The sequence below is a fragment of the Sceloporus undulatus genome, chromosome 2, assembly GCF_019175285.1.
Source record: "Sceloporus undulatus isolate JIND9_A2432 ecotype Alabama chromosome 2, SceUnd_v1.1, whole genome shotgun sequence".
In the NCBI taxonomy this organism is placed as follows: Eukaryota; Metazoa; Chordata; class Lepidosauria; order Squamata; family Phrynosomatidae; genus Sceloporus; species Sceloporus undulatus.
The window spans coordinates 7,895,914-7,915,048 of NC_056523.1; the positions used below are offsets into that span (position 1 = coordinate 7,895,914).

Here is a 19,135-nt window from a genome sequence, read left to right on the forward strand (position 1 = left end):
TTGTATTTTTGATCTTTTTGTTTTTAGCTATTACTCCTAATTTGGTGTCATTGCAAATTGATGAGTATGCCCAATTTGTCATCAAGTCACTGATAAACTTTGATCTGTTTATCTTCCTTAGCCTATCAGCTGATTTATCTTGTCCAAATAGATAAGAGACATGTCACTCCCATTATCTAAACAATTAGTCCCTTCCTTACAGGTGATGTAGCAACAGGTACACTTGGATTTTGGCTCTCTTTCATTGAAAATTACATTGCCATTTTGATTGAATCGTTGTTCCCTTTAACACAAGGCACTGTCTCAGTTTCATTATAGGTGAATTCACAGTTCTCATACTAGCTTACATTGTTATAGTTAGATGGCTCCATGTCTGGAACTAGACTCTTGGCCCTCTCTTCTCACAACACACACTCCACAAACACACATAAGCTTTTGCTTTATAAATATTATTATTTACACTTTCAGATCTTAAATTTCATGAACTAGAACAATCAAGTGCATAACATTTAACATAATGCAAGCTTAGATAGGTCAAGAGACAAATTACTAAATATGTACCACGAAGTCTTTAATATATTTAAGAAACTTGCATAAAAAGATTTGCGCCTGTTGGTGTGTAAAAAGTATCACAACATATAGGGAAGTTAAGAGATTTCTTGATTGGTATATACTCACCTTGATCTCTCTTATAACTTCAGTGATTACAAAGAGTGACGGCAAAGTGTTAATCCGTGCAGGTCAGGGTATTATTCAGGCTACATGCCCTTGTTCAGCTCCACTGGCTGGCACGTTTCCAGGCACAATTCAAAGTCTGCTTATGACCTATAAAGCCCTAATATGACAGATATCTATCCCTCTGTATGAGCCTGTCTGGTCAAAATGTGTTTTTAACTGTTTAAACCATGGTATTAATAATATTGTTATTTCTTTTTTAACTTCCTAAAAGGATTTAATTTAACTTGTTTTTATATATCTGTAAGCCACCTTGAATCCCTTACATGACAGAGTATAACTTCAATCAATTAATCAATATATTCAATTAACTAGCCTCCACTATTTAATTTTATTTTGGTGCCTAAGCCTACAGACCAATGCTTTTTTAACACAGAGAGGGGGTGGTGAGGCACCTATTCCCTTTCCTCTGTGTTTTACTGTTTCTTGCAAGAGATTACATAGACATTCGATTGTAGTTATAAGCAGAGTTGAATCCCCGTCTTTCCCACTAAAGCATTTATTGCATTTTTAAACGCAAACAACCCTCAAACTCTCCAGCCTTCACCTTAGAATCACTCATCAGTTTTCTTTTTTTAATTTGTTGATTAAAGGAATACTTCATGTAACAAAGCCTCTGATAATTAAACTTTTCTTTGAAAATCATTTTCAATGATCAACAGAACCCCCTTTTTAAACTTACCTCTCCATGAATAAGCACATTAGAGCATTGGGATTGCCCTGTGGCTTTTAAATTTTATGACATCAGATCTAGCCTTATTTGGAAGAGACTACAGCCCTCCCAGTCCAATTAGCTGTTAAACTCCTACTATTCTCTTTTTGTTCTCCAAGAGAAAGCCTCTGATGCATTTCCTCCTATCAAATCCTTCTCTTTATTTCAAGGATGGGATCATTTCAAGATGTCCTTAACAGATTTTGGACAATACTAACAAAATGAATTTAGGTCAGATTCTTAGATGACACCAAACTAGAAGGGGATCCCTCAAAAAATGGATGCATATGTAACCTATAAAATTTTGTTCAATTTTTCTTTGAATTAAAAACCAGATATTTAACATTTTAATTTATTTAAAATTTAATCAGATTTTTAAATTTATAATTTGTGAAATAGGATCAATGTGAACAATAAATAATTCAACTTCAGATAATATAGATTGTTAGCTCAACACGGATTTTATTTTTAGAACAACATTCCCATATATTTTTTTTCTTTTTCTTGTCTGTGTGTTTCTTTGCATGTGTGAGTTCTCTTGGCTTCACAGGTATGAACTTTGAGCAATAATATTGTACACTAATCGGATTGTATCATTTTCTTCTAAGATGAATTCTCTGATGATTCCACACGGTCTGATTTTGAGAAAAAATATCCCAACTCATGACATTGTGGTTTCTCATGTGTGATCTCTGATGGTGAAAGGTATGTGATATTTCTTTGAGCATAAAATATTCCCACATTCTGGATGTATGTTTCTTCTGTTTGGACTCTCTGATTGTTGCTGACAGGGTTGAATTTCGAGAAAAACATTTCCCACCACACTTGGCATTTTATGTGTATTCCTGTATGATTGCTATGGTGCTTAAGTTTATCTAAAACAGTTAATTCTACATTCTGGATTTTAGGTTTTTCTCCTGTGTGGGCTCTTTTTGTGGACAAGGCATGACTGCGAGCAAAAATTTACACAGTATGCATTGTAGGGTTCTTCTCTGTGTTGAGCCTCCGGTGAATTGACAAGGTGAACCATGAGCAAAAACACTTCCACATTCTGATTTGTTGGTTTTCTCTCCTGTGTGGACTCTCCTGGTGATTTCTAAGTTTGAATTTTTTGTTATAAACATTCACAATTCTTGGATGGTTGGTTTTCTCTTTGTGGATCTCTGGTGGCACAAGGATGGAAAAACTGTTAGAAATAACATTTCCCATTTCTGACATTATATGGTTTCTCTCCTGTGTGTACTCTCTTATGAATCACACAGTGTGAATGGTGAGAAAAACTTCCACACTTTCATGACATTTTAGGTTTCTCTTCTATTGTTTTTTGGTGGAACACAAGGCTTAACTTTCTAGAAAAAACATTCCACACTCCTGACATTTGTGTCGTTCTTTCTTGTGTGGACTCTTGGGCTAAAAGAGGCATTGGAGCAAAAGATTTCACACTCCTGGCATTGTATGGTTCTCCCCGTATGAACTCTTCTGGTGGATCCAGATGTTCTTTTACGAGCAAAAACATTCTCACCTTTGGCATTTGTATGGTTTTTCACTACTGATGGATCTTGGTGACTTGCAGGTTTGAATTTGTAGAGAGAATCAGGGGGAATACTTGCCCCTAGAAAATCCCCATGATTCAATATGGGCAAGTATGCTTTCTCTATGGGCAAGTACTGCCATTAGTTTTAGTACCTCCCTCTCCCCAGGAGCTGCAGCAGGCTCTATTTCAGAGGAGAAGGAACTGGCAAAGCCACTTCTTGAGTATTCCTTGAGATCATTCATGGGGGTCTCCATAATAGGTTCCTTGTGGGTCTCCTCTGGAGGAGAGCAGCACCCAAAGCCCTTCCAGTTCCTGCCCATGAGTCCCAGGCAGAAGGGGAAAGAAAGGCTGGGACTCACCAGGGCCCAGGAGGACAGGAAAGCAAAGGAAGGCAGCCAAGGCACAGCTGGAGGAAGAAAGAGAGGGGAGGAGGAAAACAAGGCAATAAAGAGGAAGGAGGGACAAAGACTTGTCTGCTCTGGAGGACTGGGCTCCCCTGCCTCTCTAGGAATCCAGCTCACCTCTCTTAACCCTTCCTGATGCTGCCAATGGTAGAGCCAGCCTGGTGTAGTGGTCTAGAATCATACAATTGGAAGATGCCACAAGGCCAGGGACATCCAGCCCAACCCCTCCTGCCATGCAGGAACTCTCACTCAAAGCATTAGACTCTGGAGACCAGGGTGTAAAGCCCATCTGGGGCATGGAAGCCCACTGGGTGACCCTGAACAAGTCACACTTTCTCAGCCTCAGAATTCAAAGATATAGCCATGTTAGTCTGTAGAATCAATATGTAGAGAGATCTTGACTGTGGTCCCCACTGTCATGGTGCATGCCATGTCCTCTTATGAGACTGAAGTTGAGCCCGGCTCCTGGCATGGGCAGAACAGACCCATCCAATCTCCTAAGAACATGGATGTGTGGCAAGAGAGTCCCCTTGGCCTTTTTGGTCATTGATGGGGAAGTTTGTGGGGAGGACTAGAATCAAGGCAGGATCTGTCCAGGGTCAGAAAACCTCTGTGGCTTTGCCTTTCCTCTGCCTTTGCCCTCTCCTGCTGCCCTGATATTTTCAAAGGCCTCATTCACACAACATAATAAACTCGTTTCCAAACCAATTTAAACCACATTAAAGGTTTCTTGTTCACACTGGTGCCAAATTTCTCCAACACGGTTTGCTGGGGGAGGGCAGCACTAAACCTGGTGAAACTGTTTTTTCTGAATCTGAGGCATTTAGCACATCTTTTTAAATGACTACGCAAGTGCTAATGCGCTGTCGACTGGATTCGGTTCCCTATGATGGGATCATCCCTGTGACGCTGCACATGGAGAATCCATTTTGAATCGATCCAATTGTTAAGGTGAAAGTGGGTTAAACTTAAATGGTCGCAGCCAGCAACCAATAGCCTGAATATCTATTTGGTGTCGAATCGCTCCATCAATTTAAAATGATCCAACGCAAAAATCGGTTTATTATGTAGTGTGAATGAGGCAAAAGAGATAGCTCTGTTAATCTGTCACAGCATAGACAGGGAAATGGGACAATGGAGGAATCAAGCATCACCTTTAAGACCCAATGCAACATACACAAAAACAGTGATACCAACTAAAATGCCCAAGATACATCATGCCTAGGTGACCAGGTGTCCTCCTTTTTCAGGACAAGGTCCTAACTGCTAGGTCCTTTGAGAAAGAAACGTAGGATATGACCAATTAAAAGCTAACAACATTCATATAGAATGTCAGTCATGCTGAAGTCAAAGGCTTTCATGGCCAGCTTCCATAGTTTTTGTGAGTTTTCAGGCTCTGTGGCCACATTCTGGAAGAATTTATTCCTGACGTTTCACCAGCATATGTGGCTGCCATCTTCAGAGAATGGTGGCATGGATGTGTGTGGGGTATATATACCTGTGGGACCCTTGGTTGGGAGGAAGTGTTTTACATGTTAATGGTGGAGTTAGACTGTGTGTTGTACTGTGTTGAATGGCAAGGCCTGGAGGTGAGTTGTGGTTGTGGGGGATGTGCAAGGGGGATTTGTAACTATTTCATTAGCAGTTTCTTTCAGAGAGGGGGGATTTGTATCTACATTTGTCCCTCCACATCTGCAGCTTTGACTTTTGCAGCTTTGATTATTCACAGATTTTGTTAATATGTTCTCTCTAGGAATATCTTCTATGTCCTCCAATGCAACACTATGGCCAACTTTAACCAAACATCACACTGAAGGATCTAGAGATTCCTAGAGAGAACTCTCCACTAGGCATTTGTAGCTTCTCTAGCGCAATTCTATGGTCAATGTCTGGAAGATGTTGACCACAGAGTTGCACTGGAGAACCTAGAGATTCCTAAAGAGGTGTTCTCTCAGTTAAATGCAGTGTTTTTGTTATTTGTGGTTTTTCCACATTCATGAGGCCCCTAATCCCAATGAATGTGGGGAGACGAGTTTCCTGCAGGCAATGTAATGCTAATTAAGTAGGCACAAATCCCCCTTGCATATCCCCCACAACTTGATATACTTTAGACACAGATTGAGAAGACATGACTCACTAGAAAAGGCAATAATGCTTGGGAAGGCAGAAGGCAGTAGGAAAAGAAGAAGGCCACTTTCCAGATGGACAGATTCAATCAAGGAAGCCATGGCCCCAAATCTGCAAGACCTCAGCCAAGCTTTAGGTGATAGGCTCTCTCATTCACGGGGTCACTGTAAATTTCAACTGACTTGATGCGAGTGTGGTGATACTTTTATTTGGTCAACAAAAAGGCAAAAAACACACCATGACTAAAACCAAGCCATGAGAATTGCAGATCCATCCTATCTCCACCTTGAGAACATGAATGGTTCCCAGAGTCCCTGCAAGACATGAGAGAAAACGTGTATACAGTGGGCCCTCCATTCACTGGAGTTAAGGTCCTCCATGAAAATAGGAAAACCGCCAATAAAAAAACCTATTTTTTTACCCGAGAGAACACCTCTCTAGGAATTTCTAGATACTCCAGTGCAACTATGAGGTCAACATTTGGCAAAAGCTGACCACAGAAATGCTTATAGAAGTGTTTTCTCTAGTAATTGCTAGGTCCTCCAGTGCAACTCTATGGTAATTGAGGGCCTACAGGTTTCTAGAGATAACATTTTCCTCTCTTGACTCACTTCCCACTTTATAGTGCATTGCTTATTTGGATCATCTTCTTGCATCATGCCTGCTGGTTCATCCTGGGCATGTCCTCCAAGTGGTGTGAAGATGACACTATATGCCTGTCACCATGCTGCAACCTTACTAGCAGAGAATGGAATAACTGTGATTTACAGATATCAGTGAAAACTGTTACTGTGATTTTAAAATACCTGTGATTCAAAACTGTGATTTTCTGTGATTTCTGTGATTTTCTGTGATCTATGTTGGAGCTCAGTAACAAAATGAATCACAGTCACAGAAAAAGTAGCAGTTCACAGTTTAGAGGCTCAGTAGCAGAATGAATCACAATCACTAAAAAAGTAGCAGTTCTGTGAAAATCAGTTTGGAGCTCAAGAGCAGAATGTGTGGCTGCATCCACACTGCAGAAATAATCCAGTTTCAATCGCTTTCAGTGCCATGGCTCCATCCCACGGATTCCTGGGATTTGTAGTTTGTTGTGGCACCAGAGCTTGTTGACAGGGAAGCCTAATGTCTCACTCACAAAACTACAGTTTCCAGAATTCCATAGCACTGAGCCATGGCATTTAAAGTGGTGCCAAACTGGATTATTTCTGCAGTGTGGATGCAGCCACAGTCACTGAAAAAGTAGCAGTTCTGTGAAAATCACAGTTTGGAGCTCAGTAGCAGAATGAATCACAGTCACTGAAAAAGTAGCAGTTCTGTGAAAATCACAGTTTGGAGCTCAGTAACAGAATGAATCCCAGTCACTGAAAATCACAGTTTGGCCTTCAAGCCAGTCACAGTTCCAAACTGTGACTAGTGAATATCTGTGAAAAAGTAACAGTTCTATGAGTCTATTCCATTCTCTATTTACTAGATGTTGCATCATCCAGCTGCCATATTCTGTCCTATGAAATTCTTAATAATAGCATTGTACTTTCATACATACACTGACAGAATGCAAGCAGAGAGAGTAGTAACTTGCAAGAAGCAAGTGAGGGATGCACTGTGAGGGTATGAGGTAAGGTACAGGAGTAGATGAGACAGAAGAGCAAATACTGCAAGTGGGAGTACACAAGAAGCAAGTTAGAGGTGCACCACAACAAGGCAAGGTGAAGCAAGGGAGTAGGAGACAGAAGAGAGCAAGCAGCCATTCTCATGAAGCAAATAAGCAATGTACTATAAAATGGAAAGTGCGTCCAAGGAGGGAAATGGAAAATGTGGTCATAAGATATTGTAGGCTCAATTAACATTACATTATATTTTATATTTTGTGTAGAATCAATTCTGTGAAGAAATGATCAACATGGGAGTTAAGATTTGTGTGTGTTAGACTAATAATTACTATATCCCCCCCGCCCCGGCTGGATGTCCAACTCATGACCAACAGTAAAATCCAAACAGGAAGTTCACATCGACACTCCACGATGTATTCTTCAGTATAGTAATCTCAAGATATTTATACTGGAGAATTAGTAGACTTTATATTAGTCTTTTCAGCTATTTATAATAGGCATACACAAGTATACATACCCCGCTAGGGAGAAACACAGATATTTTAATGCCTAGGCACACTACTTCCATTACATTGCATTACACGTAAGGCATCATACAGTACATTACATTATAGTATATAGCAGGTAAGGTGTTGCACTTTCATAAGAATAGAACTGTTATATCTTCTATATCTTCTTAACAGGCATCTCTATAGTAAACACTTAGAGGAACTTTACCATCTTAACCAATATAATTTAGCTACTTATCCACTACAGAATATGATCCCATCTGTTTAGAAACAGGCATCTGTGGAATACATAGCTATATATGTCACCCATAAAGGGCATGTATTACAATTAGAATGGGAAATATAGCGTTAGCATAGCCTAGGTGAGAGCAGAGCTTCTTACCAGCATTGTCTGCCTTTATCTGCATGGTCAGGGCCATTATCAGCTAGGAATGGCATACCCTTTGAGGCTGCACAGCAGCCTTATCTATAATGGAGACAGATGCTTGGTCAGTCTGCTTCTTTCTTTGCTTGATCTGTTTATCTTCCTTAGCCTATCAGCTGATTTATCTTATCCAAATAGATAAGAGACATATACATTCCCCATTTATCTAAACAATTAGTCCCTTCCTTAGAGGTACAATTGGATTTTGGCTATCTGTCATTGAATTACATTAGCTATTTGGTTGCATCAGTTCTTCCCTTTAACACAGCACCTGTCTCAGTTTCATTATAGGTGAATTCACAGTTCTCATACTAGCTTAACATTGTTTATAGTTAGATTGGCTTCATGTCTGGAACTAGACTCTTGGTCTCTCTCTCTCTCACACACACACACACACACACACACAACACACACACACACTCCACAACACACATAGCTTTCTGCTTTATAAATATATTATTCACACTTCCAGATCTTAAATTTCATGAACTAGAACCCAAATCAGTGCATAACATTACCATAAGATAGATAGATAGATAGTGTCAAGAGCACAAATTACTACCAATTATGTTACCCAAGGTCTTTAATATATTTAAGAAAACTTGCATAAAAAGGATCTTGTCCCTGTTGGGTGTGTAAAAAGTATCACAACATATAGGAAAGTTAAGAAGATTTCTTTGATTGGTATATATCACCCCTTCAGATCTCTCTTAATAACTTCAGTGATTACAAAGAGTGACAGACAAAGTGTTAATCGGTGCAGACTACAGGATTATTATTCAGGCTACTATGCCCTTGTTCAGCTCCACTGGCTGGCAGCCTGTTTCCAGGCACAATTCAAAGTGCTGCTTATGACCTATAAAGCCCTATATGGCACAAGATATCTATCCCTCTGTATGAGCCTGTCTGGGCTCAAAATGTGTTTTTAACTGTTTAAACCATGGTTATTAATAATATTGTTACCGTATTTCTTTTTTTAACTTCCATAAAATAGGATTTTAATTTAAGCTTGTTTTTATATATCTGTAAGCCACCTTGAATCCCTTACTGGGAAAATGTCAGAGTATAACTTCAATCAATCAATCAATCTATCTATCAATCAAACAATTGTTTAACTAGCCTCCACTATCTTATAATTTCTATTTTGGTGCCTAAGCATACAGACCAATGCTTTTTTAACACAGAGAGGGGGGCTGGTGAGGCACTTATTTCACTTTCCTCTGTGTTCTACTGTTCTTGCAAGGAATTACAGATAGATTGTTCCAAGGAATTACAGATTGTTAGTTATAAGCAGAGTTGAATCCCAGTCTTTCCCAGCTAAAGCATTTATTGCATTGTTTACTGCAGATAAACTGCAGCAACCCAACCCTCAAACTCTCCAGCTTTCACCTTAGAATCACAGAATCAAAGAATCTTAGAGTTGGAAAGACCACAAGGGCCTAATTCCAATGCTGCGAAAAACTGCCTGCTGTTCAGAGGATAAGGAAGAAAAAGGGGGGCTGGTTGAGCATGAAAAGATTTTGTAAAGATGGCATTGTTAAGTGATGTATTCCTTTAAAATTCAACAGAAATGAAAAGAAAGTAAACTGAGGAGAGTCACAGTCTGCTTATGCCAAAAAGAAACACAGGCAAAAAGGTCCATGGGTGGGACACACACCTGCATTTTAGACTCTGAGTTGTGACTGCCTGAACATGAAGAAAAGAAATAATTTATCCATCTCTTTCCACTTCACTTTAGAATTCATGTTTCCTCCTTTTCATACTTCTTTGTTCCCCATACCCAGCTCCTCAATTAGTTCCCAGCTATACTTCTGCTTTGTTCTCCAAGAAGAAAGCCATCTGATGCATTTCCTCCTATCCAAATCCTTCTCTTTATTTCAAAGGATGGGATCATATTCAAGATGTCCTTAACAGATTTTTGGACCAGTACTAACAAAATGAATGTTAGGTCAGATTCTTAGATGACACCAAACTAGAAGGGGATCGCTCAGAAAACAGGATGCCTATGTCACCTATATAAGTTTGTTCAATTTTCTTTGAATTAAAAACCAGAAATTTAAAATTTTAATTGTATTTTAAAATTTAAATCGGAATTCTAAATTTTCATAATTCGTGAAATAGGCATCATTGTGAACACTAATTATACAACTTCGAATTAATATAGGATCTGGTAGCTCACAGGGCTTGTATTTTTAGAACAACATGTCCCATACTCTGGGTGTCTGTGTGGTTTCTTTGCAGTGTGAAGTCTCTTAGGCTTCACAAGGTATGAACATTTGAGCAAAATATTGTCCACACTAATCGGATTTGTATCATTTTTCTTCTAAGTGAATTCTCTGATGACTCACACGGCTTGAATTTTGAGAAAAACATTTCCCACACTCCTGACATTTGTATGGTTTCTCTCCTGTGTGAATTCTTTGGTGGATGACAAGGTGTGCATTCTGAGCAAAACATTTCCCACATTCCTGGCACTTGTATGGTTTCTCTCCTGTGTGGACTCTCTGATGGCTGACAAGGGTTGAATTTCGAGAAAAACATTTCCCACACACTTGGCATTTGTATGGTTGCTCTCCTGTATGATTGCTCTGGTGCTCCTCAAGTTCTGACCTACAAACAAAGTATATTCTACACTCCTGACATTTGTATGGTTTCTCTCCTGTGTGGAATCTTTTGTGTTGCACAAGGTATGACCTGCGAGCAAAATATTTCCCACACTCCTGGCATTCGTAGGGCTTCTCTCCTGTGTGGAGCCTCCGGTGAATTGCAAGGTATGAACCGTGAGCAAAACATTTCCCACACTCCTGGCATTTGTATGGTTTCTCTCCTGTGTGGACTCTCCGGTGACTTTCAAGGTTTGCATTTTTGGAAAAACATTTCCCACATTCTTGGCACTGGTATGGTTTCTCTCCTGTGTGGACTTTCAGGTGGGCCACAAGGATTGAACCTGTAGAAAAACATTTCCCACATTCCTGACATTTATATGGTTTCTCTCCTGTGTGTACTCTGTGATGAATCACAAAGTGTGAACTGTGAGAAAAACATTTCCCACACTCCTGACATTTGTATGGTTTCTCTCCTATGTGCTCTCTCTGGTGGATCACAAGGCTTAAATTTCTAGAAAAACATTTTCCACACTCCTGACATTTGTGTCGTTTTTCTCTTGTGTGGACTCTCTGGTGGCTCAAAAGGTATGCACTGTGAGCAAAAGATTTCCCACACTCCTGGCATTTATATGGTTTCTCCCCTGTATGAACTCTCTGGTGGATCACTAAATGTCCTTTACGAGCAAAACATTTCTCACACTCCTGGCATTTGTATGGTTTCTCTCCTGTATGTATTCTCTGGTGGCGGATAAGGTGTGCATTCTGAGCGAAACATTTCCCACATTCTTGGCATTTGTACGGTTTCTCTCCTGTGTGGACTCTTTGATGGCTCACAAGGACTGAATTTCGAGAAAAACACTTCCCACACACTTGGCATTTAAATGGTTTCATTCCTTTATGGTTGTTCTGGTGCCTCACAAGTTCAGATCTGCAAACAAAGTACTTTCTACATTCTTTGCATTCATATGGTTTCTCTCCTGTATGTAATCTCCGGTGAATCACAAGGTATGAACTGCGAGCAAAACATTTTCCACACTCCTGGCATTTGTGTGGTTTCACACCTGTGTGGACTCTTCGGTGGCTTGCAAGGCTTGAATTTGTACAAAAGCACTTCCCACATTCCTCGCATTGGTATGGTTTGTCTCCTGTGTGGGTTCTTTGGTGGTCAAGAAGATAGGACCTGTCAGCCAAATATTTCCCACACTCCTGGCATTTGTATGGTTTCACTCCTGTATGGACTCTGTGGTGACTTGCAAGGTTTGAATTTGTAGAGAAACATTTGCCACAGTTCTGACATTTATATGGTTTCTCTCCTGTGTGGCGTCTCTGGTGATTCACAAGGCTTGAAGTTGTAGAAAAACATTTCCCACACTCCAGGCATTTATATGGTTTCTCTCCTGTGTGGACTCTCTGATGAATGACTAGTACTGAATTGCAAACAAAATGTTTCCCACATTCCTGGCATTTGTGCGTTTTTGTTCTTTTGTGGGATGCTTGATGGCTCAGATGGTGCGATTTGTAATTAAATCCTTTCCTCGAGACTTTACATCTACGACGTTTTTTTCCAGCATGGACCCTCTTGTGAAATGCAAGTGCCATATTCTGGCCAAACTTTTTTCCACATACATTGCATTTGAATGGCTTCTTTCTGGTAGAACATTCCTCTTCTGTGTGGCGTTTCTGGTGTCTGACAAGCTCCCGTTTGTGCCCAAAACACTTCCCGCATTTGGCACATATCTTGCTCTTCCTCCAGTTATCTGCTGGGAAGAACACAAAACAATCATTCCTCAGCATGAGTGGAAAGGACTCTCAGAGATTGAGGAAGGGAGTGAATGGAAAGGACCTTTAAAAAAAATGGGAGGCATTATAATGAGTGAACAACCATTCAAAGTATGGACAAAAGACTTGAAAGGAAAAAAGGAAAGGATTAAAACATCAGTGAAGCAAGATCACAAGGAAAAAGGATGATTGGGCATGCCAAACCTACAAATATACTATAATGCACTGGGCTTAAAGAGTGGATCACATCAGAAAATAAAAGACTATTAGGTCTAGAAAGTGACAACATGAAGGAGGGATGGCATGCCTATCTATGCTATGACCAAGAAAAACAAACAAATAATTTAATAAACACCTGGTAAGAAAAACAGTGTACAAAACTTGGACAATATGTAAAAACTATCTATACACAAAGATTCCTAGATGGACTTCTACACATGAAGTGTTCCATAAAAGAGAGTCTGTACAAAGAAAAATGGCTCAGATATGAGGATATTTTAATTTAAACAGAGAAAGAAGAAAGAATAAAAACAAAGGAAGAAATGCAGAGAGAAAAAATGGAGGTCCACTGGCTGTTCATTGACAAATCTCAGAAAACTTCAAGAAAGATATTAAGATCCAAGTATTGAAAATAAACCCAGAGAACTGGAAAAAAATCCTAGCACAAGAGGAAAAACATATGATAACAAGAATCTATAAGATGCTTTTAGATATAGAGTTAAAAGGAGAAACAATCAAGGAAAATATGATGGAGTGGATGCAAAATATAGGAAAGCATATTCCATTAAAAAGTTGTGAGGAAGTTTGGAAACACAATCTAAAATCCACCAAATGCAATAACCTCAAAGAAAATTATTATAAGCTATTTTATAGATGGTAGATCACACCATCAAGACTTGCAAAGATTCAGAATAAGAGCAAGAACAATTGTTGGAAATACAAAGAACCAAATGGCATTGCAAAAAAGCCAAACAATTTTGGAAAGAAATTCATAAAAATATATCAGACACATTACAAAAGAAATTCAAGATGAGCTCAGACTTATTTTTATTAAATAGAACATTTGAATTAAATGACAAACTCAATTATGAGGAAAAAACATTTTATTATATAGGATAATGGCAGCACGCATAATTTATGCAAAATATTGGGGTGAAGGATGTCCCTCAATTGAAGATTGGAAAATAAAAATAAATGAGTTAGCAGTAATGGATAAACTGACGATGCTCATCAATGGAAAAACAATGCAACAATATAAAAATAAATAGGAAAAATTAAATATACTTTGGAGTTAGAATGATTTAACAAAATGACTATCAATGTAAGATAATATAATCAGTTCATTTGTGGATGGATCAATTTGATTTATATGTTATACTGTATAAGAAAAATGAAATAAAAATATGAATGCGAAAAAATATTTACTAATGGGAGGAAAGAAGAAATTCTGTGTCCTTCCTCCCGCCCCCACCATCATCCCCTTGGTCTTTTAGGCTCCAGGCTCTGTTCTTCATAGAATACTGTATTTAGGGCTTTCATGTTTAAATTCTTATACTATGGAGTACTAATATTAGCAAATACTAATATCACTTCTGATTACACAGATTCTTATCAATCAGGTTTTGTTCATGGTTGCTGTATTTCAGTCCTGAATAAATGAATGCTTACCATTGTCACATATAGTAAGTCTCACAGAAAACCCCTTTGGATTTACACAGGAGATGCCAATAAGGCTTTAGCATGGGAATAGTCTGAGAAATATAATCTGTACAGAAGTTACTGTTGATTTTTCAGTCTGCAGTGTCTCTCATGGTCCTTGATTTGTGTATGAAGGACAGGAGAGACCCTCTCACGGCTGCAGGAGTTTACTGCATACCATGCAGTTGTGGACATGTCTACATAGGGACCAAACAGCTACTTTCGTATATTGCCCGTTCTTCTATAACATGGCCACATAGCTCAAAAAACCCACAAAAAACAATTGGGATTCTTATTTTTTTTTGTGGATTTTTCAAGCTATGTGGCCATGTTCTATAAGAGTTCATTCCTGATGTTTTGCCAGCATCTGTGGCTGACATCTTCAGAGAATGCTGATATGGATGTGTGCGGGGTACATATATACTGCGTGACCCTGGGTTGGGAGGAGTGATTTCCATGTTAATCTGTGTATTGTTTTGTTTTTGAATGGCAACAAAAGATGCCAGCCACAGATGCTGGTGAAATGTCAGGAATAAACTCTTATAGAACATGGCCACATAGCCTGAAAAACCCACAAAAAACTATGGATGCCAGCCATGAAAGCCTTCGACTTCAAATTGGGGTTTCATTTCCTAGCTCTGCCTTAAGGATCCTACAGTAACTGGTATGATTCATTATAGTGATTACTGCATTTTGGAATAAAATTATCATCTGTGAGGAAGCCTTACCAACAGAGGCCAGGATCTGATGGGTCTCCTCCATGATCTGTGCATGGAGGACTCTCTGATCAGGATCCAAAAGAGCCCATTCCTCTGGGGAGAAATGGACAGCCACATCGTCAAAGGTCACTGGACCCTGGAGGGAAAAGAAAACATTTCCTGCTCACTATTCCCACAAAGGCTATCAAGGAACAGAGTGTAAGAGGCCTTTAGGACTGAAACCTTTCAGTTGGTTGTTTGACAGGTTTATTAGCAGAAGCACCATACCTTTGAAATCCAGCTGCTGGGGAAGAAAAGCGGGAGAGGGCCATGGCTTCCATGCCTGGATTACAGGATTCCTAGAGGCCCCTGGTGGGCCACTGTGGGAAGTACATGCTGGATTAGATGGGCCTTTAATCTGGCCAAGCAGGACTTCATCCACCTTTGCCCAGGGGTTACGATCTTACAGCCTTCAATTTGCCAGAAGCAAACAGAAGGAAAGAGAATTGTTTGGATCTAGTAAGGAGGGATGGGAATATCTATCCACTCCCCTTTCACGTGTAGCCAAGAAAAGATACAGAGAATTTTAATCTAAGACTAGATTGGTTGAACCCAGGCTTTTAAGAATGCATTGCCCAAACTCCTGGGCCAAGATTGATGTCTCTCTTTTTAGATAGTTCCCTTCCTATTTTTAAAAACTCCACTTCTTTCCATTAACAGAAACTGATTAGCTTTGGTCGTTTTTTATAAACCAAAGCAAACAGAGACAAAATTCTCAGGTACTGCTATTAGGGATGTAAGCCTGGAACTAGGGAAACCCAGGCTGCACCAGTTCTTTTGCCAAGGAATTCTTCTCCTTACCTGAACTGGTTCTGGGCTATCCCAAAGAGGAAGAGACAACTGAGAACTAGATAGCATCATTCCAGCCCCTGTGTGAGAGACCAAAATAGTAGAAAGCTGATCACATGGACTTGTTTCAGTGGTTACAGTTGCAGTCCTTAAACCCAATTAAAGACTTTTCTGTGCAGTCACTTAATCGCCAAATGCGGGTTCAAAGAAAAACATCTCCACCTGTTGGCAGAAGGAGACCACGCTAGCCTAATCTGCTATGGTGGAGAGTTCCATAGGCTGGGAGCAGGTATTGAGAAGATTCTCTCCCATGTCCTTACCAAGCATACCTTTGAAGGCACTGGGACTGAGAACAGGCCGTTCCCTGAGGATCTCAGAACATGGGCAGGACTTTCAGACAGTCTGGAAGTTACCCAGAGAGCTTTCTATATCATAAAAAGGACTTTGAATTGTGCCTGTCAATAATCTGTTTTGAATTCATTGTGATATCCAGGCCTCATGCTGAATAACATTTATTTTGCAACCAAAAATACATCCAGGGTTACTCTGCATGGATTATTTACTCTGGGTTTCTCCCAGGCTTCCTGCATTCTGTTTACATAACGCAGGACCAAAACCTCAAATTGGGAATGGACTGTCTTCATGACGTCCACACCTAATCTGGCATTTCCTTCCCTTAACCTGAATTTACAAACCTTACTTTTTGCTCCATGTTTTCTGGTCTCTCCTCAGCAATGATAGGTGACTGCTTTCCCACATATTCACAGCTATCCACTCGGCACCATCATTGTGGTTGCTGAGGTCAGAACGAGTGTCCCAGCATCAGTAACATGACTGGACACCTTGTTGTGAGTTCAGCAGTGGTGCCAGGTGACAACTGGGTATTGTATTACTCGTCATCACTGTGAAGAGAGCACATGTAATTGGGGAAATTTGGGGCAGCCTGGAGTAGTGGGGCCAGTGAAGACAAACCCCTAGTTGTACATCTACAGGCCCAGTCACACCGCATGTGTACTTCCACTTCCACTATCTTGAACTGACAAAAAATCCCTAAACACTTTCAGAGGGAACTTACACAGGCATGAGATACAAAAACAATTAAGCTCAGAGAGTTCGTTCTTACCCTGCAAGGCCACAGTGCTGTCATCCTCCTGCTTGAGCTCCCTCCAACAGGAACCTTTGGCGGTGTCTAATGGAAACTCCTCTGATAAAGACTGATAAGACTCAACTTCCACATGGAAATATTTGGTCTGAAAAAGCAGTGAGAATTCCCAATTCAATATAGAGAAACATTAGAAAACGATTTTTAAAACTGATAGGTCTGAGAATTTTATACACAAGGATCACAAGAAAAAAAATTAACAATTCAAACATGTTTTGCCCCTCAGAGTAGGACTGGTTGGTTTATGGGTGTGGATGGGAGCACATTCCTTCCTAAACAGGAGGGGTGGTATACACCTAAATGTGGCCACTGCAAAGTCACACACACTGCCACATCTGTTTGTGCAACAGCATCAGTAAACATCTGGACCTTCCTTTGAAAACACAGTTCACAAGGAACATAAAGCTTGCTTTAAAGAAGAATTATTCAACTTTAAAACAATGCCCGTGCTCCTCACACACCCTTGCTTTTAAAGCAATTTCTGGGGGCAACTCTGAGTAGAACAATAGAGTAAGCAGTGGCTATGGTGGGGAGCAATAGGGGTAGACAAGGAGAAAAAAGGAGCATAGGGTCCATATCCTGCTTATTCTCCCCCACCCCCGCCAATACTCGGTTCCATCTTGGAAGAAAGCTAAGATATATATTTAATCAATCCATCCATCTCAGCTTTAGAGACACCAAGAGGAAATGCTCTAACCTGTTCTTCCTCTTTTACATTCTCAGCCTGACTCAGGAGGAAACCTTCTGCCAGGGCCACCGCCTGAGAACAGGTCTCTGCCCCACATTCTCTGACCCATTTCTCCATCTCTGAGGGCAGGATGGTCAGAAACTGTTCCAGGATCACCAGATCCAAGATCTGATGCTTGGTCTGTTCTTTTGGCTTCAGCCACTGGTGGCAGAGATGGTGGAGGCGTCTGCAAACCTCTCGGGGGGGCCTTGCCCTCTTCATAGGAGAAATGTCTGAAGTGCTGACGCTCTATGTCTGAGCTGGCAAGGTCCCCACTCAGGAACCTCTGCACGGTTCTTTCCCAGAATTCTCCACTGCTCTCAAAACTCATGCCATCAGGCCCTCTTCCTGCTTCAAGTCCAGCTGAGTCTGGTTTGTCCATCTTTGATCTGTGCACTAATGAGTTTGACAAAAGCATCAACGTTACTCTTCTTCCACCTCCATTAGAATAAAGATTCCATCAAAAGTCTCCGCTCCAATACTTGACTTTGCAAGACTTTGTTAAGAATTATTACCATATGGTATAGGAAAGAAGATGGACAATTCCAGGTAGCCACCAGGTCTCCTCCCTGCGGGAATGGGCAGATGAATGACCAAAGTTAGTGAAGAGAGTTGGGGAGATTCGTTCACCTACAACAAGGGCTTTATTTCCGAGAGCTAAGTAATTCTGTATCCTTCTCTCACCGAGGCCTTTTCCTATCTGGCCCCCAATCCCACGTTCCCTTTCTCAGCCTTCCACAAGCCATCCCATCCCAGCTACAATGTCCATACCATCCTCCATGACTCCTTCCGCTGTTGTCTCCTTCTCCATAAGCCTCTTTTGCACAAAATGACCTTGAAATTTACTTAAGGTAATGCTTTCATTCAGTTCAAAAGCTCATCAATTATTGTCTTTTTAACCTCAACACATCAACTGTATATGTCTGTGCATGCCTGCATATATATGTTTGAATATGTATAAACTAGACAATATAGTGAGAACAAAATTATTTCCTAATTTTAAATATATCTTGGTATTATAATTGAAATAATTATTCTGTTCATTTACACTCTGCCTCTTCCCCAGCCCTGGGACTCAAGGTGGCCTATAAAAACTGAAACAGAAGCAAGTCACATCTTTAAAAGCATACAAAAAATTAAAAATGATTAGGGCATCAATAGAGCTATTTATTATATATTGTCAATAGGAGTGAAAAGCAACTGACATACTACTACTTCCACTGAAAAGCAACAAACAAGAACAGTAGCACATGTTAAAAGCCTCCTGTTTTCACTGGTGCAGTACTACTCTTACATTTGTCAGTATGCAAAATGTTCTTGTAGCAACTTTGAGCCTAACTGAAAGAGAGAAGCTGGTAGCACAAACTTTCACAGACTTCAGTCTATTTTCTCAGATACATGGGATTCAAGTCTATGAAAGCTCATGCTACCAATTTCTCTCTTTCAGTTAGTCTCAAAGATGCTAGAAGATCCCTTTGCATACTAGTTTTCCAAACCAATATGGCTATGTCTTTGAATTCAATAATATAATATTTTATGACAACAAAATTATTCTATT

General features: G+C 40.0%; 1 protein-coding gene across 1 annotated transcript; it reads right to left on the reverse strand.

The window, feature by feature from the left end:
- Positions 1 to 7,593: 7,593 nt before the first annotated feature.
- Positions 7,594 to 18,934, reverse strand: LOC121921830 (zinc finger protein 665-like). The gene is made up of 5 exons (XM_042450433.1): positions 17,548 to 18,934; positions 16,812 to 16,938; positions 15,701 to 15,768; positions 14,870 to 14,996; positions 7,594 to 12,424 (listed from the first exon to the last, which is right to left on the reverse strand). The coding sequence occupies exons 1-5, from the start codon at positions 17,797 to 17,799 to the stop codon at positions 10,371 to 10,373; spliced, it is 2,628 nt and encodes an 875-aa protein (XP_042306367.1). The 5' UTR covers positions 17,800 to 18,934; the 3' UTR covers positions 7,594 to 10,370.
- Between the last annotated feature and the right edge of the window lie 201 nt (positions 18,935 to 19,135).